At 42.1% G+C, this 23,116-nt stretch overlaps 1 protein-coding gene across 2 annotated transcripts in view; it reads right to left on the bottom strand.

The window, feature by feature from the left end:
- The window catches only part of SRFBP1 (serum response factor binding protein 1), a 151,089-nt gene that overhangs the window by 14,384 nt on the left and 113,589 nt on the right, over window positions 1-23,116 (bottom strand). For both annotated transcript variants that reach the window (XM_074994997.1, XM_074994998.1), the window contains one exon: window positions 12,296-12,367. In XM_074994997.1, coding sequence (XP_074851098.1) covers window positions 12,296-12,367 — 72 coding nt within the window. The remainder of the gene's footprint in view (window positions 1-12,295; window positions 12,368-23,116) is intronic.

The following is a 23,116-nucleotide window of genomic DNA, read 5'->3' as shown; positions in this document are numbered from 1 at the left end:
AAACAACAAAATAAAATGAATAATTTATTAACTCATTTCACAGCGGATCAGAAAGCATTGTACTGATTGCTTCACCTTTTCTAGAGAGCAAATTGTGATTCTGGCCTATCAATGTACCAGTAGCTGATCATATAGCAATAGAAAGTCAAAATGGAGAAAAGCCAGGTTATAGAGAACCAAAGCAGGAACATGATTCCAACAGGGAGTTGGATGTCTAAGCATAATGGGAACTGGCCAACCTCAATAAACTCTGAAAGAAAAATCTGAAACTAGCTTTGTTTCCACTGTTTCAGGTTACCGCCTATTTTTAATGAAGAAGAGAACAGAGGCTAAGGGTAGAACAAACTACACACTTCAAACATATGTGTTGTAAGTCAATCTGGAGACAGAATTCTGAAATAAAAAATCTAGTAGGGGCTAACAATAATGTAAATGCATCTTGAGTTCTCTGTTGTTTATCACTGACCATAACCCAAAAGTTCTCATTGGAAACAGATGGTAGAAATCAAAAAGTGTTGAGGATGTTAGGGTGCAGGGATGAGCTGCATATTAATAAAGCCATATCATGACCATAGAAAAGTGGTTGCTTGATCAAAACATTAGCTGAAAAGTTCTGGAATTAAAATCCTCATAGCTAAAATTTTATTACAGATTTACATTGTTGACAGAATGATGAACATAAGGACTTCTGGGGATTTAACCTTCAAAATATTCTTAGACAATTACAGGCCTCCAAATTCTAACAAACACTAACCACAAAATATAACACTTTGAGTACAGCTCATTAAAACAGTTTATCCACAGACTTGTGACATGGTAGAAAAAAAATCAGTGTTTCTGCAGTTAAAACTCTAGGGGAAGAGGTACGTTAATCTCTTGGTCAAAGGTAGTAAGGGCTAGTAAGGACACACAGCAATAAATGACCCAGTGGGTTATCTGGTGCTGTTACAATAAATGTGTCATTTTTAAAGTTGGATGTGCTATCAAAAACAAAAATGATTTCTTGGCATACTACACACATAAAACGTCTGCCCACAATTGAAAACAGATTTTCATCATGTGTTTAGCCATTTTTCTGAAAGACGTACCATGGAAATGGAAAGTTAGTTCACTGAAAAACTATACAGCATTTGAGATAAACATGTAGATTAACAACTTATTGGCACTGAAAAGAAGATTTCCAGCATTATGTTCATTAGGCAATATATGAATTTAGTAATGATTAACAAATGCCAGAAACTCTCAAACAACATCAAAGTCTCCATACATACAGATAAAAATTTGAGGTGAATTTAAACTCTGCACTCAAAAATCCTATTGTAGATGATTCTGTGTCAGATCAGCAGAAAATGTTAAACATTTTCTAGGCTAGTGAAGTACTTCTATTCCTTAGACTATGTCTACAGGCAGTTTTTATGCTGATGTAACCACTTCAGTGGTGTGTGTGTTGGCGGGGTGTTAACTAAAATCATTAAATTGGTCCAGCCATTTAGAATAAATGCAGTTAATGCCACTTTGTGGATGGGTCCTGTCACAAACCACTTCTTCATGGTCTGAGGTGGCCCTATGGACACCATGCCCTGAGTTCCATTTTAGTCCTTCATAAAGATTTATATTCAGGGCAGAGTACTTGTAATAATATGCACCCTTGTAAAATTGTATTTGCATTTTCCTAAATATAGATTGTTTTAGCCCCTTAACAACAATCACTTTTCCATTTCACCCTTCTCCTGGATAACAGCAGGGCTCCTCTTGTACGCACAGGAGCTCCACAGCCATAGTTCTTGGCTGTGCTAGTTTCAAAGCTTGCTGCAGCCTTAAACCCGCCTCTCCCAGCTGTCCCCCTTCACAGCTCAGTTCTTTCCTCCATAGGCTGGAAGAGAGTAGCAGTTCTTCCACTGTTGACACCTTTCCTATTATGGAGGGAGAAGGCAGCATGGATGCTTCCCTCATTCCATGGGCTTGTCCCAATTGTCAAGGAGCCTTTTCGCACCCTGCCTTACAACCTCCTGGTCCCAAGCCCAAAAACAACCAGTGGCCTGGGATTCTATCCCCTTCTCTCTCCCCCTGTCCCAAGAAGCACTCTTTATTCATTCACCTGGCACCATCCTTCTCTGCTCTATGCCTGCCTCTGTCTTTCCATAGGCCTTTCTCCACTACAGAAAGTCCCTGGAACCTGAAGCCAATATGCTTGTGACAAAGGTAGACAGGTCCTTAGTCCCTACTAATTTTAAAGAAGATAGTCACCCTGCCACATGGTATAAAGGTGTGTTCATACCTGCATTACTCAGGGCATTTCTATACTTACAATCTTAAATCAACCTAGTTTAGGTTGATTTACAATTACCATAGTAATTACCATAACAACAACTTGGTCATATTCAAATGCAGAGTATACAGTGAGTGTTTGCAGTTCTTAAATGTAGGAGAGATAAAGCTTTGATGGATCACATATTCCTTTGTTTACAGAACATTTACATTTTTTAAATAAAAAAATTTGTTAACAAAATTAATTTCACTCCTTTGGTTTAATTTGCTTGATGTCTGTGACATCATAACTCCACAATCCCTCCAGCCTCCTGTAAAGTATTTTTTTCCAGGGTGAGGGGTGAAAAAGCAGAATTGACAAAAATTAAATTCCCAGTAGGAAAATATGTTTATAAAGGGTTCTTTCTTGCCTTTTGGTTATCTATAAAGGTGGTTTGTAAGGGTCCTTTTCACTGCCACTTCCCAAAGGCCTAAACACATTTCCTCCTCTTTGTGGGTTAACATAAAAACCAATTATGTTCCCTTATAAGAACATATCACACCTACAACTCTTGAGACCAAAACAGGAATGAAATCAGCTCTCAGTATGCAAGTGCAGGGTTTCCTTTATCTTTTTCAAGAGCATTTTGCCCTTACAGAGCGAACAAAAGAATTCAGCATTAAGGAACAATAAGGGAACCATAGAGCAATGCATAACTGCCCTTTATACCCATCATTACTGGGTCTTTTGTCCAAAAAGCATAAGAATTTGTGTGTTTAATCCAACAGGTCTGTAAGGATTTTCAGAGGGAGGTGGGTGAGTGGAGGAGAGGGAAGAGAGTGGAGAGTTGGTCACCTGGGAGCCAGCTGTGGGGGAGGATGGGTAGATTAAGATTGGATGAGTTAGGGTGGGCTGGGAATTGCTGGGACTGACAGCCTGTAAAGTGGAATGAAGAGATTTGACAAGGATCCAGGGCACAGAATGAGACCCGCCACTGGCTGAACAAAAAGATTGGGACTAAGCTTGAAAAAATGTGACTCTGGAGACCAGAATTGGAGAACAAGACCGATCAGACAGAGAAATGGGGAGGTAGAATCTGGAGGTGAGAGATGAACACTTCCTGGGCAAAGAGACTGGGATTAGGATGAGAATCCTGGAGGGCAGAGTCTGGGACTGGGGAAAAGATCCAGGGGCGACAGAGGGATAGGTTTGAAGGGATGAGGCGGAAAGGATCAAGCCTGGGGCAAGAGGCTGAATAGACCACAAGCCTGTGTGAAATCTTGAATGGAATCCAAAAGTTTTACAATTACTATGCTGCCAGCAATTATCTGTGAAACTCACTGATAAAGTGTCCCATGCTCCTCTAGTGTTGGTACATAACAATCTATTACCATTATTGCTCACTCCATCAGCTCAAGTGGCAGAGGTCAATCTAAAGGTTATTAAAATATACTCAGACTTTTACAAATTTCCAACAGATATGGATTTTTTTTTCAAAAACAAATATATTTAAAATTAAATTTGAAATTAAATCATTTAAATTAACTACAAAAATAACATTAAGCAGTACATCATTGGTATCAACTTTTAAAAAGAAAGTCAAGGCACTCAACTGGTGAAGTCATTGGATATCTAAGACCCTGGAATCATAGTTTAGCTGAAGAGCTAAACCAGATTTTGACAGCAGTTGCCTGTCCTGCAGGTGTTGAGAGAAGGTTTCTCTCATTTCTGTTTATTCGATTAGTGCAGTTCAATAAGTAGTTCTTCAAAGTGAAGAAATCAACTTGAAGGTGAAAAAATAGACATTAACCTACAGAATGACTCAAATAAATGTATATAGCTACAGTATAGCTGTCTGATTGGCAAAAAGCAGCATCAGATTCAGTGTAAAGGTTATATTTAGTTGCAAATTAACATATTTTAAAGGCTAGGAACCAGAAAGAATTAACCTTTCTTTATAAAAATAAAGTATAGATGAAAAATATAATTAAAATAAATTTAAATCAAGATTAATTACATCATCACATTTTTTCCACTGGACTTCTGCCTAATTTGGTGGACAGGGTGGATTTGCTATGGTTATGAATCCCAGTCATGTGGGGGAAAAATAAACAGCATGCAATGAAAGAATATCACAATGCACATATGTAAGGGGGCCAAACTAAGGTAAACTTTATTCTGGCATTTCCTAACTTTTGATGGCTTAATTCTGCATCAGCCTTGATGTTCTTAATACAGTTTTGTGTGCACTTATCTATAATAATATATTCCTTTAAATTATGGGGAATAAACTCTACTGATATAAAGCATCTTTGTATCAGTACAGCTTCTAAATCATTGCAACACTTTAACTATCAGTTTCTAAATGAATATATAGTAAAAGTAGTAAAATAAAACTGGGTAGACAAGTCGTAAGTATCCAAGTTCAGTTTAAAGTGACCGAGTCTTGAAGGTAATGACCTGTTATGAAGATTTGGTAACAGACAGACAGTTTTTACGCCTGAGTGCAACATTCTTCACATCTCCAATGGTCTTATGACTATCACAGCCAACCTTGTTTGAAGTTAACATTTCATGTGTGCCATGGAAAATTCTCAGGAAACTGTGGTTTCAGACACTCAGAGTCACTTCAATTTTAAGCAGATTTAAAAAAACAAAACAAAAACAAAAGAATAAAAGGACCCAACCTAGAGTGGTGATTCTTGATACATCTTCCCATCATTTTGTCTCTGTACTGAAAGAAATCATGTCATTTAGTTAAGTAACACATATTGTTCCATGTCTTTTGAATTCACAACTATAATGTAAAGCTTAGGCATATGTTATCACTGAAGGGATTTTAAATATCCCTGATAATTAAGGCATAAGAAACCACTACTTTGATTAAACGGATCCTAGCAATTCCTGACCGCAGCCTGTACAACTCATCTGATATAAACAGGGGGAAAATAACGATTCCTTGAAAGTATTATTTCCATTTTAGTACTTTCAGTATAAATATGCTGCAATAAAGGGCAGAAGCAGAAGATGGACATGGCTTTTTAAATCCTAAGATGTTAAAGAAAGGTGACTGATGCAGAAGAAACATTCCAGGGAGTGGGGATAATCACTATTGCTAATGGGGAAATGTGAATAACTGGAAATACACCCTGTTTCATTAATTAAATTGGTGATAGATGAGACTACATTTTAGACCATAAAGAATAGCAGAAAAAAATTTGTTGGGTCCCACAGAAACAGCAGCTGCTTTTTGTTTCTATTTTTCTGACATTGGAATAATAGAAAAATTCCTTCTGCCAAATGACCACAGATATTTATTGATAGAATTTATTGAAACGAGTCAGATTTTTTTAAAATGTAAATCTTTGGGTAAGAACACTTTGCACAGAACTAAGCACAGAAATATTTAAGTGCAAGACATCAAACAAAAACACATTAAACAAAACAAAAGGTCTAAGTAAATTAAAAAACACAACTATTAAATAAAAAAACACAGCAGACTGCATTCAGCAGTTATTTCTATGGTTCGTGGAATGTTAACTGAACATTTTCATAAGCAAAGAATGTTAAAAATCCAGGAGTAATTATATGGTTAGGCTGCTATTAAAGGTACTAAGAACAAAACCAGACGTCTTATATCACCAATAGGAAGCTATTATTGCAGGAATGTTTTCTGTACTTAATACGCTATATCTGGGGACAAAATGAAACCTGCAGTGACTTTGTGCCTGATCTAAAGCCCTTTGAAGTGCATGGGAAGACTCACTGGCTTCAACACACACACACACACACACAGAAAGAGAGAGAGAGAGAGAGAGAGAGAGAGAGAGAGAGAGCTCCCCTGCTGCAGATAGGGGCTGTTCCAGCCAGGTTGGAGCTCCCTCCCATGCCCATGGTGTGCCAAGGACCCAGACCGCTCCAGTCCAGGCAGAGCAGCCCCGTCTGCCGCAGCCCCAGATGAGGACTCTCCAGCCAGCCCAGCTGCCCCCTCTGTCCAGCTACCTCCCACCACCTCCGGACCACTGTGGCAGGTTGTGGGGGTGGCTCCAGTCCCTACTAGTTTACAGCAACCAGTTAAACATTAACCTCCTTAATGTGGGGAGTGCAGGGTTTGGGAGGGAGCTGTCACCTCGGGCAAGAGGGATAGCAGAGGGTTTGGGTTGTGACATAGGGAAGGGAGTTGGTATGCAGGAATGGGCTCTGGCCTGGAGGTGCTTACCATAGGCACCTCCCAGCCAGCAGCTCAGTGGACCCTTGGATAGGCTCCCTGCCTGCCATACTGCCACTCCAAGTGACTGGCTACAGTGGCCAGCAGTTGCTTGCATCCCTCTGTGATGTGCCCCATGGTGTCTGGGGGGGCTCTGGCAGCTGCCTACACCCACAAGCACAGCCCAGGCAGCTCCCCACTGGTTGGTTCCCATTTGTGAGGACTGTGCTGGTGGTGGGGGCAGTGCACTGTGGACCCCCCTCCACCCCTACCCCACAAATGGGCACGCACTGTACAGAGACCATGTGACTGTGCTGGCTCCAGCAGCTGGCTGCTTTGAGCAATGTGTGGGGATGCAGCATGTAGGAAACTTGCCCAAGAGTTTCACTTGAGTCATGGGACACTGCAGGCCAAGAGAACTGTGGCAGACCAGATCCAAAAGTTTGGTTTTGCCTGCCCCTGTAAGAAAGGAGAGATATACTTGGAATTATTCTTCCAATGGAGTCTGTTCTCCTTTTGTTTTTATGCCACGGTACTAGATGGAAGGAAACAGTGAGAGAGGCATCAGACACCAATGGGCGCTGAGCCCACGGTTATTGATGATGTTGATGATGACTTGAGTATCCTCCCATTGTGTATTAAGTACGTGACTACCCAAGGTGAGACACGTATGCAATGACATTTCTTGTTTGGAAAAGGTCTTTTTTTTTTTTTTTAAGTTTACATATTGTTGTGCAATTAAGTTAAAGAAGGCAAAGTCAAAGAAATGCACTTCATGCTGGGAGTGAAAGGCCATGAAGGTCTTTACTTTCTGGAGGAGTTCACTCTATAGCTTTGGGCTTTGCCTAGAAAAGGCCTCCGTCCCACATAGTTGAGTTTTATCTTCGCTGCAGAGTTCCATTGTGCTAGCATTTTTATTGACCATGATCTTCATCCTTGAAATTTAGGTGACCTTTAAATATACTGGTCCTTGTCATAAAGAACACTGAAAATAATAACCAAGACAAATTAATTTGATTGTCAAAAGGAAGCTGCTATAGAGAGTGGATAGGTCGAAAGTGCTTTGGGTAGCTTTTGTTGCTGAGGACATGCATTGCAGTCTTCTGTAAAGACTAGAGTTTCCTAAGCACTGAAGACTTTATGCCTACATGTTTCTCATTGTGTACTCCAGCCAAGAGGTGACAAAGGCCTGAATAAGTGTCTAGGCTATTATCTGCCAGAATGTGACAGTTTACTAGCCAACTGGAGATGACAGAAGGCATAACTTATAGATGCTGCTACGTGAGAACTAAATGTGAAATCAGGAATTCAAGGGTACTCAGAACTAGACCGAACTGAATAATTGTGCATGTGAAACATCAGTTAAAGGATTCTACACTGTGGATGCAAATTCTTCAGAGCATTTTCCTCTCCCATAAGTGCCACCTCAGTTACGCTCGGATTCATTCTGAACCAGCTGTTCTCCCATGAGCCGACCTCATCCACGCTCTGGGCTGTCTTGGTTGTAGTAGCAAGGTCCCATATATTGAAGGATGTCACATTCTGGTAGATTATAACCAGTCCCTAATTTACAAATAGTTGGAATTTGAGTTCATATTATCTGACGTATTTACCCGGTGATTGTAGGTAGAGTTTGAAATGGACCCAAGAGAAAATTGAGCCTTTTGGGGACTCCACAAGTGAGCAATCTAGTAGCGGAAGTAGTTTCCCCACCAGTAGTCACTGAGTGCATCCCTCCAGCCATGACAAACCATTTTAGCGTATTCTCACAGTACTTTAAGCAATGTGAACGTGTCTGTCATGTGAACCTCTGTCTCCAATAACACATATCACAGGGAATACCTTAGTGATCCAGTAAGATGAGACGGCAGATGAAAGAGTGCCACTAAAAAGGAATCATGTTTTCATTGCTATTTTACCTCTATTTTCATATGCAAAATGTTGTTTCTGGCCCACGACAGAAACCTGAGTTGCTCTCGTCCTCATGACTAAAATTATAATGTTCCTGCTTCTTCATCCAAGTATCATTTGTGAAGTACGCAGGCAGGAAGAAAGTCTTTTATCTGTCTCTGTGCTTCAACCCAATAATGAAACAAAGCAAGCACGGTGGTGGCGATGGAGCTGTGGCTGGAGCCCTCGGCAGCTGAAGTGAAGCTGTGGCTGGAGCTCGTGGTGGTGCAGCTGGAACCAGAGCTGGAACCTGAGGCAGCGCAGTTGGAAGCGCGGCTGGCAGCAGTGGTGCCAGAGCCCTCAGGAGCAGCAGTGGGGCTGGGGCTGGAGCCCAAAGCAGAGTAGCTGGAACCATGGCCAGAGACAGTGGGCTTGCGGGCGGGGCAGAGCCCTTGGTGGAAGCAGCAGGACTGTTGCTGGGGCTGGTCCACAGCAATGGAGCCTCAGGGGCCAGCATTGAAGCTAGAGCTGGCAGTATGGGGGCTGGCCAGGGCTGGAATTGGGGTGGAGGTGGGCTGGGGGCAGGTGACCTGACCAGCGCCTGAGGATGTTGGACCTCGATGGTCCAACCTGTACTAAAAATGGGTAAGAAATTTCTCAGTGTAGATATACCTGTTATCTCTTGCTTTAAATTAATATTATAAGCTCTTTACTGCAGGGTCAATCTCTCTGCTTTGTGTTTGCACAAGGTCTAGCATACAGGCCCTGAAGACTCTAGGTGCTATCATAATATAAATAATCTCCATCTACTGTAAATTTAATATTCTTGTCTGCCCTACTAGTGATTACCAGGTTTAAAAATATGTAAACTAATCTCAAAACAGCTAAATCATAGAACTGTAATTTTTGTGACTTGCTATACACTTATGGTATGCAATTTCTTTTTCTGTCAACCCTTGAAATATACATGAACTCTTTCAAAAAGGTAATTTATGCCCATGGAAAAAGCTACTAATAGATCATGAAATTTCAGTAGGCTGAAGGGAACAGCAACAAATGATCACACAAAACCAATGTTCATCACTCCGCTATGAATTAAAAACAGATTGCTTTTTTTACAAATGAAAACAGATCTATCTTGACACGGAAAACTGCTACAGGATGTTTTGTTTCAGACACTTTAATATTCAAGTTAATGAAAAGGTAAGCAACACACTATAAGTTTTAGGTGACCTATGTAACATGGCCGTTTCTACACAGGCGCATACTAATACACGCAGCGAAAGATGCTAATGAGGTGTGGATGCAAATTCTCCATGCCTCATTAGCATAATGTCATGTGATTTGGAGTCCAGAAGACTGTTCTTCTGGACTCCAAAATGCTGTGTAGAAGCACAGCTCTGGGAGGGCTTCCGGAAGGAAGTCCTTCTTCTGGAGGCCCCCTCCTCCCAAAAATTTTCAGGAAGGGGCCTCCAGAAGAAGGACTTCCTTCCAGAAGCCCCCCCAGGGCCACACTTCTACATGGCATTTTGGAGTCTGGAAGAACGGTCTTCCAGACTCCGAATCAAGTGACGTTATGCTAATGAGGCACGGAGAATTTGCATCCATGCCTCATTAGCATATTTCGCTCTGTGTATTAGCATGCCACTTCTGAAGGAAGTAGCCTGTGTAGAAATTGCCCATCATTGGGGATTAAAAGAGGAAGAAAAATATGTCAATAATAATAAGTATCTAAAATAGTGGGAATATAATATAACTGTAGTTTAATTCTATTAAAAAAAGATGGTGAAGGCCGCTTTACTTTTTCTTGTAAGCAAAGAAACTCATTCATGATAAACGAGAAAGTTTAAAATAAAGATTGGAGCTGCAAAACATAACAATGCTGCTTAATTGCAGCTGAGACTTAGGATGAAACTCCTTAGAATAATTCTAAATTCATAAAATGTCTGTTTTAAATGATGAAAGGAAAGCCTACTTCACGCAAATACGACAAAACTGTCCGAGCGTTGGGGATGTGGGGGCTCAGGGAGCGGGAAGAGGTGCAAGAGTCAGGTCAGAGGGTTGGAAGGTGGGAGGAGAGGGGGCTCAAGGAAGGTCGGGGGGAGCTGCTGGCAGCTTCTGTCTAGTGTGGCAGAGAGTGCGCAGGCCAGTTGTTAGCTACTGTTCCCCAGGGCAAGAAATAGATGGGAGAGATGACCTAACGGGTAACATTAAAAGCTTTACTTCCCCATTCTTTTTGGGTAGTAAAAGCCTAACTCTGACAGTGAATTCCTCCATGCTAACAGCAGCTGCTTCATGTTGGGGCTTTCATGTTTCTCAAGAATTTCATCACAGAATGAGAAACTGGTTGCCGTGGAACTCCTGACAATGCTATTAAGTCACAGAAATTGGCATCAAAATGATTCATTGTTTCAATGCAAGAATTCTTCCAAGATGCAAACTCTCCCTGTTTTATTCCCTTCTCATCTCCAGAGTTCTTCCACCAAACACCCTCCTATCCCCCCTCCATATTCACTTCTTCCCAGCAAGCAAACTGCTTTCCGCTCTTCTCCTGCCAGAAAACAACTTGGGTATCCAAGGCACTACCAATTCACTCCTTACTAGCAATCCCCACTCTTTAATTTACCCTCTTTTTTCCAGACCTAGCACGAAGGAATGGTAGCCAATACAACAGAGAGGAGTGCCTGTGGGGCTTGGGCTGCTCTCGCCTTGCTGAGTCCCTCATAAGGAGGCTGCTGCTGTTGTTCTCTCTGAATGGAGGATTAATCTGATTTTGTCTCAGGGAAGTTTGGAATCTGCTCTGCATGTGCTACATAGACTCCTGGGGCTGGAGAAACTTCAGCTGCACCAGACTGCTCTACACCCTGTCTGCAGTGCAGTAATCCAGGGATGAGGAGATGACTAAATTCCATGTTAGCCTTAAATATATATTTCAGGCATCATACTCCACACAATCCTCAGTGTAAAGTTCCCTAATATTAGATATCAAAGTAAGAATAAGTAATACACAGATACACAACTTTATCTATTTATTGTCGATTCAATGCTTTATTGTAACACTGAGTATCACTCAGCGGGAAAATATGCTCCTCTTTAGGCTCCATTACTCCTGCTCTTTATTCTCTTCCATTTCTCTCCCATGGTCTCTGTGCATTCACCCTCTCAATTTCCTTCCCAAAAGAATGACCTATTTCAACCTTCATATACAGCCGATCTGCTAAAATCATTAACAATGGAATAGCTGATGTCAATGAATTATCATCAGGCTTCAGAGGTGATATACCAAGGAGATTAATGGGGACAAGGAGTTCACCACTCAGTTATTCTTGCATGTTGCCTACTGACACCATGACATCAGTTATGTGCTGTTCACGTCTGGATGCTTTGCTCTGAAGCCAAATGATTAGAAATTTCCTTTTTTTTAAAAAAAAGCTTACATTGTTCACAGGTAGGTCATGTGGATCACAAAAGGTATTAGGAAGGCCATGACACTCTGATATAAATATTATATAGGCCAATGATGTATGACGTGGTTGCCTACAATTGATGGGAACAGCCTGATCAGCCCTAACAAGCCATTCCCGTCAAATCATTTTTTAACTAACTATATATACCTACATGCCCTAAGGGATTCAATGTAATCTGTTAATTAGGTAAAATCAATTGACATATACACAATATGCACACACACCTACACTTGCACAAGCAACGAGAAGTCCTGCGGCACCTTGCGGACTAACAAATATATTGGAGCATGAGCTTTGGTGGGCAAAGACCCACTTTGTCAGATGTATACCCACCAAAGCTCATGCTCCAATATATCAGTTAGTCTACAAGGTGCCACAAGACTTCTCATTGTTTTTGGGGATACAGACTAACACAGCTACCCCTCTGATACTTGCCACACTTGCATGTAATCAAAGAATAACTCTAAAAATCAATAAAAATACCTTTTTGCAGACTTGCTCAAAATTAATCTCTTCCCCGAGAGCAAATTTGGTTATTTGATCTGGTTTCATTTCCTGTGGAAGAAAAACATTTACTCTTCTCAGACATGTATAACAACAGCTTGTGATAATATTTATGCAGAAGGTAAATCATGAACAGTGTTAGTAAACTTTGATCATTAGTATTAAAGGCGAATAGGATCAATCCTTTAAAGATGACAGAGATCAACATTTACTTGAACTAATTTACTTCCAAAATACTACCTCACATATTTACAACCTGATTCTTTCCAAGCTTTGTATTTATATGATTTATACCATCACAACTGTACCATTATATTGAAGCCAATGAATTTTGAGTGCATTGAGGGTCAGGAACTTATTTTTAGAAACATCCAGTTGAATATGTCACTTAAAATAGACTATGGGAGGTTTAGAAACACTCATTTACCTGAGACTCAAACCTTTCCATCATAAAGATGTACATTCGATTACAGCCCAGTAATTGAGGTTGAAAGGGAGAATTACTCATCTGCATTTCCACTTCACTCAAGCTATCATCTAAGCTGGAGTCTCACTCCAGGAAGGAGAATCCTGCACAGCAGATGCCTTTAGAGAAGTGTATGTAGCGAATTGTATTTTAAACTGTGATCACAATTAAAATAGATGTATCTATTAAAATCACCACTAAGCTTCTTATTAATTTTAGCAACTGTACATACTGAATAGATATTTTAGAGCTTATATTGCGTTAGATTGGTTTTTTTTTAATGGGGGATGAAGACAAATTTTATTGTAGCTTCTTTGCCACAAGTCCATTTTAGAACAGAATTTATATTACTAGATTACATGAACAACAATAAGTCTTGTCGCACCTTATAGACTAACAGATATTTTGGAGCATAAGCTTTCTTTCGTGGACAAAGACCCACTTCATCAGATGAATCTCCTTCGTGGAGTGAGACTCCACCATAGATGATAGCTTGATAGAAGTGGAAATGCAGGTGAGTAATTCTCCCTTTCAACCTCAATTACTGGGCTGTAATCAAATGTACATATTTATGTTGGAAAGGTTTGAGTCTCAGGTACATGAGTGTTTCTAAAACTCCCATAGTCTATTTTAAGTGACAAATTCAACTGGACGCATCTGATGAAGCGAGTCTTTGCACATGAAAGCTTATGCTCCAAAATATCTGTTAGTCTATAAGGTGCCACAAGACTTCTTGTTGTTCTCGAAGCTACAGACTAATACGGCTACCTCTCTGATAGATTAAACGAGGATCCTTCCTACATATTTCTAACTTTAAAAAAGATAATGTAAGTATTTTTAAAGACAGGAAAAGGAAGAAATTGACAGTTAGGCTCTGGGCTACTTATTGCCAGGCCTTGTTTTTGTTATTGGTGGTGCTAATGTTTGAGTAATTTACAAAATAGATTTTCAAAGAGGCAGAAAGCCCTAAAGCAACTTTAAAATGACAGGGTAGGATAAATTTGTCCTGTGTTTACAATTTGATACAGCAGCAAAGAGATCAACATAACTTTAGACTGTATATGCAGATACATTATGTTGCTGAGCAGGAAGAAAGACCTTGGGTTCATGTATCAATAGCCAGAACACTGTGATCAAATATGGACACTTCATTAGAAGAAAAACTCCAGTGAATGAGTTCTTAACAACCAGTGCAATTAGTGGCCTAGAGCAGTGTTTCCTAAACATAAAATATTCACATACCCCTTTTTGGTGCACTCTCTCTCCCAGTGCTGTCCTGGTACCTACCTCCTGAGTTTTAGTAATTTATTTTTGGCCATGTACCCCTTGAAACCTTTTCACATACTGCTGGTGGTATGCAATACCACACTTTGGGAAGCACTGTCTAGAACAGTTGATTTATGCACAAAGATTAAGCACTATAGATGCACACCTTGTTATGTGATGACATAACCTATACATATAAATAATTTCCCTCTTGCTGACTTCCAGAGAGCATTTCAGTCTTTTTGATTTACTCGTCTTACTCATTTTTTCCTTCCTTCAGTTTTGTGTTTCTTATCATGCTGCTCCTCACTTCTACTCTGGCTGTCCTCATCTGCTAGACATTGTCACATTACTTCCTGAAATCTCCCCTTATCTTCTTTCTAGGGAGTTCCTCTTCCTCCTTTATCATCAATGGTTCATACACGCTTTCTTTTCTCATAATGGCCCTGTGCTCATCTTATCTGTATCGTCAAGTGAAACATATGTGCTTTTCAATTATTAGTGAGTAGCAGCTGCAGAATAATAAAGTGTAACCAAGAGTAATGAGATGACATTAAGAAAGGGAAAATATGTTTGATATGAATGTTAGGAAAACATCCTGACACTGAAATCTATTAACTTCTAAAGTCATCACTCCAAGGCACTGGAAGCAGCTCAGTTTAGGTTGGACATTAGGAAAAAAAAAATCCTGACAGGGTGGTGAAGAACTGGAATAAATTGCATAGGGAGGCTATGGAGTCTGCATTATTGGAGATTTTTAAGAACAGTTTAGACAAACACTTGTCAGGGATGGCCTAGAATAGGTAATACTGAGTCCCAACGTAAATGCAGAGAGCTTGACTAAATGATCTTTAGAAATCCCTTTCACTCCTGCAATTCTGTGATTCTGTGCTTTTGTGTGCTTGCTAAAAACAAATACACCACAAACATGATGATATATGATAATTCTATGACTAGTTTTGTAATAGGGACTCTTATGGCTAGTCAAACAATGGAAGTTTGTTTTTTAATTTTGTCTGAAGTTTTTTTTTTTAAAACGCATCTACAGTAATGCCATGATGGGTACATCTGCACTGCAAAACAAACACAACTGACCAACAAACCCACCCAGGGCAATAAGTTTCTCAGCCAAGGTCAACTGGCTTGAGTTCATGCCCTGAGGCTGGAAATAGCAGTCCAGCTGTTCCCAGTCAGGCTGAAGTCAGGACTCCGAAGCTTGGCAAAGGGATGCACTTCAGAGTCCTGGCTCCAGCCCAAGCGGGAACCACTACACAGCTATTTTTAGTTCTACAATACGAGCCCAAGTCCATTGACCTGGGTTCTGAGATTTGCTGACATGAAGCTGGGAAGATGGTTGGATGGGAATGAAGACATATCTTCAGACAAGACAAGCTGAATAGTTTACGTTTGGAATTTCATTCTGCCTGGACCATGAAAAATTTACCATTTAGTTTAACATCAATTTTCTGGTCAGTTTCATTTTTATGTTTTTTTAAGAACACAAATCACCAGTGTTTTGAAATCATGCCACAGAAATGCTTTCACTGAAGCTTTCGAAAGAAAAACTTGGCTAGCCGTCCACATTGGATGGTTTTGATATAACATCCTGCATCTTGACAGGATAGATAAACCTTCTGTTCCTTTATAATCTTATGGCCACTATGATGTCCTTTAGGTTAGAACATAAGAACATAAGAATGGCCATACTGGGTCAGACCAAAGGTCCATCCAGCCCAGCATCCCATCTGCCGACGGTGGCCAATGCCAGGTGCCCCAGAGAAGGAGAACAGAAGACAATGATCAAGTGATTTATCTCCTGCCATCCATCTCCTGCCCTTGTACTGAAGGCTAGGGGCACCATACTCTATCCCTGGCTAATAGCCATTTATGGACCTAACCTGCAAAAATTTATCAAGCTCTTTTTTAAACCCTAATAGAGTCCTGGCCTTCACAGCCTCCTCGGGCAAGGAGTTCCACAGGTCGACTGTGCGCTGTGTGAAGAAAAATTTCCTTTTATTAGTTTTGAACCTACTACCCATCAATTTCATTTGGTGTCCCCTAGTTCTTGTATTATGGGAAAAGGTAAATAATTTTTCTATGTTCACTTTCTCCACACCATTCATGATTTTATATACCTCTATCATATCGCCCCTCAATCGCCTCTTTTCCAAACTGAAAAGTCCCAGTCTCTCTAGCCTCTCCCCGTATGGGACCCGTTCCAAGCCCCTAATCATCTTAGTCGCCCTTTTCTGAACCTTTTCTAATGCCAATATATCTTTTTTGAGGTGAGGAGACCACATCTGCACGCAGTACTCAAGATGTGGGCGTACCATAGTTTTATATAGGGGAAGTATGATATCTTTTGTCTTATTATCAATCCCTTTTTTAATAATTCCTAACATCCTATTTGCTTTACTAACTGCCGCTGCACACTGCGTGGATGTCTTCAGAGAACTATCCACTATAACTCCAAGATCCCTTTCCTGATCTGTCGTAGCTAAATTTGACCCCATCATGTAGTACGTGTAATTTGGGTTATTTTTTCCAACATGCAGGTTCACAGTAATTCAGGAAAAAACAACACTGTTTTGAAATTTAATACAAGGTAACATTTCTATTCATTTAAAAACAAAAAAGCAGTCAAGTAGCACTTTAAAGACTAACAAAATAATTTATTAGCTGAGCTTTCATGGGACAGACCCACTTCTTCAGACCATAGCCATACCAGAACAGACTCAATATTTAAGGGACAGAGAACGAAAAACTGTAATCAAGGTGAGGTGGACAAATCAGAAAAAAATGATCACCTAATAAATTATTTTGTTAGTCTTTAAAGTGCTACTTGACTTCTTTTTTGTTTTGATAGTATATAGACTAGCATGGCTCTCTCTGTTACTATTCGTTTTAAGGTATACATTTCTATATAAAGTTTTGTAAAACCATCTTTGAGTTAAAGGTAATAACTAAGTCTTGTCTTATAGCATTAGGATATGTCTATACTAGACATCGAAGTTGACCGCTGACATGCAATTTTAGCTACACCAATTGCATAGCTAAACTCAACCTACCAGTGGTCAACTATAATGGCGGTGTACATGGAAGAAAGTCAAAGGGAATGTTTCTCCTGGCCACCTTCCTTAATCCTTGACACTTGCAAAGAGTTCCAAGGTTGACTTTGACTCCAGAAAGTGCCATTTCGCACATACGTGAAACAAAACCATGACAGATTGACCCTGAGCAGGTCCATCTGCTATGGTAGTATGGCTTTAGCCTTGGTTTCCTAAACAGGAATACTTAGAGAAGCCTATTCTGAAACGTAAGTGTAATTTTCCCACCCATATATATTTTCCATATAGTAGCAAAAGCTTTAGAAGGTACAGAATTCTCTGCTAATATCCCAGCACATACTACTAAATGCCAATTTCTAGCTTAAGCATTTGAGAGCACACTAAAAGAGGTTTGTTCTCTGACACTTGATACAATACACATAACATGGTAGTGCAGATATTGATGCCATTATCTACAAACGCAGATTAACTCTACTTTACAAAAAGAACAAATCCTATGTGTGTAGTTCAATCCCACAGACTGCCAAATTGGCAGACTCATTTATTTGTATATAGTAGAGGTAAAACAAGTCATCTGAATGGTAAAAATCAAAGTTTTATGACAAACAGATCATAGCTTAATTGACATTCAAACTTGCTAGCTGTTTATACTGGTAATATAATACAGGTTGGACCACCATGGGCCAGCACCCTCAGGACAAGACACATCCCAAATGAGTGAATTTGCCAGTGTACAGGGTGTCCCCTGCTGCTGACAGCTGAAACTTCCTGGCTCCACTTCTAGCTGGCTTGGCTCTCAGCTCTGCCCCTGGCTATTGCAGCCCTGGCCCCGTGCCCTGCCAAAGCAGCCACAGGAGAGCTGGAAGCCAAGGCTGCCACTCACAGCTGCAGTTCCCCAGCTCACTGGCAATGGTTCCCTGGCTGCTGCCAGGCCACTGCTTCCCAGCTCAAGTGGCAGCGGACCCCCTGCCACTGTTCTCCATCTGCCATCTCTGGTGGCATCTCCCCAGCCTCTGCTGGACTGCCACTCCTTGAGCCAGGTGGCAGTTCCCTGGCCAATGCGGGGCTGCTGCTTCCAAGCCCTGGCGGCAGCCAATCTTCCACCACTGCTGGACCACTGATCCCCAGCCTCAGCAGGTCACCACTTTCAGCTAGCCCCTGCTGTGGGCCACCAGGCTCTCTGGTCCAGCAACATCTGTGATCCTGCCACACCAGGGATGTTTCCAGATCAGAGAGTACTGGATTTCAGAGGTGTAACTTGTTATAAACCCCAGTTCAGTAGTAGAAAATGATAGTTTAGCACAGCACTTCCCAAAGTGTGGTCTGCAACCCAGCAATGGTCCTGGGGAAAAAAATACTTGTCCTTAGAAAATACAACTGTTAAAATTCTACTGGTTAAATTGTAATTAAAGTAATAGTAATTTATATCAAGATTTATATTACTACATACTATTATTATTGTGAATAAATTATAAACAGTGAACATTTATTAATTTTTCATTTTCTATATATGTTTATATTTTTGGGCTGCAAAAAAGGTACTGAAAAAACTAGATTGCAATCAAATAAAGTTTGGGAAACCCTGGTTTATTGGACTATATGAAATGAGTTGGTTATCCTAGTTAAAGTGGGAAACTTCCCAGCTCACAAAACTCAGCAGTGCTCTTGTTTCAATAAAGCAATGGTTACTTAGCTTACTGTAACTGTGATGCTTTAAGATGCATTCCGCATGGGGATAACACTCTTGCTGTGCATGAGATGGGATTATTTTGCCCAGCAGTGTCACCGGGGTGAAGCCTGAACCCTAGCTGTCCTAGCACACCCTCATCTAAGGGCAGATTGGGCCCCATGGCTCTTCAGTTCTTTCACCAATACAGAATCTCAGAGGCATAAAAGGGAAGGAGGCCTCATCATGGGATGCACCATGAATGCCCTAAGCTCAGACACTTTGCTGGCAAAAGTGACAGCCATTAAGAATACTCCTTTGTCTGATAGGTACAGAAGGGAATAAGTGGTCATATGCTCAAAAGGGGACCCATAAGCTTCGAAATACTAGATTAAGATCCCATGCAAGTAGTGTTTTTGTCCCTAAAGCCTTGAAGAATCTGCGAACTAGGGGGTTAGCAAACACAGATGTGCTCAAAAGCACCTGTTGATTGAGGTGACAGAGAACCTAAAACTGCAGGAACTGAGGCCCCTGAGGGAGGCAGACCCTGCCGTATTGACCATATTGTAAACTGCTTCCACTTGGCCAGATATGTTGCCCCTGAATGGACATGTCTAGCAGACAGGTGTACCAATGCTGTCTGGCCCATGCTGGGACTGTAGCATGGTCTTACCTGATTTTGAGAAGCACCTTGTGAATTAACAGAATAGGAGGAAATACCTACAGAAAACATCCTCCCCAAATATGCTGAACATATCCACTAGTGACCCTGGACTGTGGCTCTGGAATGAGCAAAATTTACTGCACTGCTTGTTGAGATGAGTGGCCAAACAGGTCTATTTGGGGATGCCTCCAGGACTGGAAAATCGATTTTTATCATGTCTAAACAAATTGACCACTCGTAATCCTTGAAGGACCTGCTGAGATGATTTGCTCTGACATTCTTAATGCCTCGTCAGTAAGATGCTTGGAGGTGAATGGAATTTTGTATGCAAAAATCCCACAGTCTCAGGGCTTTCTGGCACAGGGGAGAGCAGCATGCACCTCTGTTTGATGTTACAAAACACTGCTGCTGCTGTATCTGTACTCACCGACACACAATGCCCTGCTAGCTGCATCTGAAAGGTCTGGCATGCCAGCTGGATCACCCTCAGCTCCCTGACAATGATGTGAAATGACAGGTCCAATTGGTCCCAACGTGGCTTGGGTCAAGAGGTTCCCGGTGGGCTCCTCACCCCTAGACCTGACGCATCCATCAGTAGTGACAGGGAAGGCTGTGGGGCCCTAAATGGGACCTTGGCACAAACTACTCAAGCATTCAGCCACCAAAGAAGGGAATCTATTACCAAGAAGTCTCCTGTGTGGTGGCTAAATAGCTATGTGGAAATAAACATCTTGTAGGTTGAGTCCGCTGGATCCACAGAAGGGATTATCAGGGCTAAAAAGACTATGCGGAACCTGATCTTTTTCACAAACTTGTTCAGTTCTCACAGGTCCAGCATGGGCTTGAGCCTGCCCTTAGATTTGGGGAATAGGAAATAACAGGTGTAAACCCCCTGACCTCTGAATGCCTGAGAAACCTCTGCTACTGCTACTGCTCCTGAAGACAGGAGTGGCTGAATCCCAGTGATCCAAAGTTATTCAGGACCAAGTATGGTAGAAAGGGGATAGTCTGTACAAGAAGATGGGTTTGGGAGGGTCCAGCTGTCAGACTGGTATGTCGCCCTCAATCATACCTTCACAAGGCCATCTTAGGGTCTGAAGAAGGTTTTGGCTGGCCAGAGCCCTAGCCAGATTGCTGCAGGATATACAACTGTTCCTGTTCCTATGTCTGTGTATCCCTATATTGCTGGTGATAGGGATGGGCTGGAGTGTGGGGCATGAAATGTCTACACGAGCTTGCTGGCATATGAATCCCCAAGGACCTCAAGGTTGCTCGAGTCCTTAAGGCTGTGGAGCCTTCATCCCACCTTCTCTGAAAATACAGAAAGACCTTCAAAGGGAAGATCCTGTATTGTTTGTGGGACCTCATAAGATAGGCCCGAAACTTGTAGCCCTGTACCTCTCCTAACTGTGCTAGAGGCCATGACCCTCATAGCTGCATCCGCAGCATCTAAGGCAGATTGGAGGGTGGCTTTAGATATTAATTTGCCCTCCTCCACCAAGGCTGTAATCTCTGTGCTGGATTCCTGTGGAAGCAGTGCCATTAACTTTGCTAAGGATGATGAGTGTTGAAGAAATACCCCTCAGTGAATGAATTTTCCTTCCATACAAGTCTAGCCATTTCACCTCTCGGCTTTTTGTGGTAGGGTCCTCGATACTCCTAGTGCTCCTGGTGCTTGGCTGCATCTACTACTAAGGAGTCAGGGGGACAGGAGGTATATAAATGTTCATAATCTCTGAACGGTACAAAATACCTCCTCTCGCTTCACTTAGCTGCGTGCATGTGTGTGAGGTGAAATGCTGAGGCTGGGGTTTGCCATACAGTTTTGGCATTGCCCATGATAGTCTTTATCAGAGACAGGGCCATTCGTGTAGGGGCTGATGTGAAGAGAATGTCCACCATTGGATCGGTCTCCCCATGACCTCCTCAGTTTGTATCCTCAAGTCCTGAGCCACGTCAATGTAATAGTTGCTGGAATGCTCTATTGCTCTTGAAAGTGGGTGTGTTGGGTTTATCTGCTATTGCCTCATCTGGTGATGAGGATGAGGTGATTGTGCCCATGTGTGGCTCCTGCATGCCCTCAGCTCCTGAGGGATCTCTAGGAATAAACACCTGTGACTAAAATACTGGTACTGCTGGTACAGAATGTCCCTGTGGTGCTGCTGTAGAGTGCTGGTAACAGTTCTACTGCCATTGGGGGCATGAGGGGTGCACTTGCTGATGCTGGTGCTGTCCTTGGCACCAATGTGGCCAGTGCTTGCAACAAAGGCATCAGTGCCAGTGTAGATAGCAGTGCTAGAATTGGTGTTGCCAATGTAGATGTCACTGTTGCTATCAGTGCTGCTGGCACAAATGAAGCTGAAGCAATTGAGAAAGCCCTGGAATGGGGATGGTGGATCTGGCCATGGCTGTCATGGTAGGCCCATGGTATCCAGAAAGGCCACTGGGGAACTGGTTGCCAATGGATGGGCCATTGCATTTGCAGGGAGCAGTAGCTCCTCTTTGAGGAAGATCTCACACTCCTGCTGCAAAGAAAGGATTTGGACTCTGACTGCAACGCATCTGATGCTGAGGACCATTGAAGTGCTGTGGCTCTTGGTGACAGTGGAGGGATGGTCGGATGAAACAACATCAGATGGTCAGGCACCACTGTCACAGTGCCAACGGTTGGCACTGGGAGCTTAGACAACATAGCTGGCTTCCCTCAGGATAGGTGACGAGTTGCTACACGCCTTGGGGAAGGCTCTCTTCTGGGAGGGGAGAATGGTGCTGTGGCTTGCACTAGCATCTGTGTTGCTCGAACGCCTTTGGGGCCAAAGGAAGATGGAGCTCCCTGGTGCTGAATTAGATGAATGTGGGCATGGACTTGACCTCCTAATGGGAGTTGATGCATGTTTGGCAGGTTGTGGTACTGGTATGCAGTGGCCCTGCTCAGGCTGCACCAGTGCTGTCTCCCTGTGCTTTGATGTCGGAGACCTATCCCTCTCATGCCTCTTCTTTCTGTGAGGCCCTAGGGGCTGAGATCTATGCCTCCTCACCCCATGGGTCTCTCTCAATGAGGAGACATGGTGCTGTGATGCCTTGTCTTTCGTTGGCACTGGTGCTAAACTCAGTGCTGGTGTGTGCTGTACTGAGAATGGAGTGTTCGGTGCTGGGTCAGACAAGGCCTCCATCAGAATGGCCTTTAGCCATTTAACTCTGTCTTTTAAAGTTCTCAGCATAAAGGGCTTACTAATTACACAGCAGATCCACCTCTCTGTTTAGAGTTCCCAAACACTTTAGACATGAAATGTGGGGATCACTCTTGGGCATACGTTTGCCCAGTCTGCATAAACTTTGAAGCCTGGTGACCTAGGAATGCCCCAGTGCTAAGGCAACAACCCTCCCAAGAGCTCCAGTGTTTAAACACTAACTGCTTAAGTATTGAATGCCAAGGTGTGCCCTAGCTGGCCCTACGGCTACCTGCTAGGGGAAAAAATCCTCTGGCTGCTGTGCTCATGCACGCAAGCACACCCAACATGGAATGCACATGAAGAATCACTTGAAAAAGAAATAAGTTTAGGCAGGCATCCATAGTGTTTTGAATCTGCTTAGAAAAAGTGGCAGACGGAGCAGTGAACATGGATATGCCACTTACCTACACAGAAACAGTGGCATAGAAACACCAAAG

The sequence above is a fragment of the Carettochelys insculpta genome, chromosome 5 (genome assembly GCF_033958435.1).
Source record: "Carettochelys insculpta isolate YL-2023 chromosome 5, ASM3395843v1, whole genome shotgun sequence".
Classification (NCBI taxonomy): Eukaryota; Metazoa; Chordata; order Testudines; family Carettochelyidae; genus Carettochelys; species Carettochelys insculpta.
Note: the sequence above shows the minus strand (reverse complement) of the source record. Positions and strands in the feature narration are given on the sequence as shown.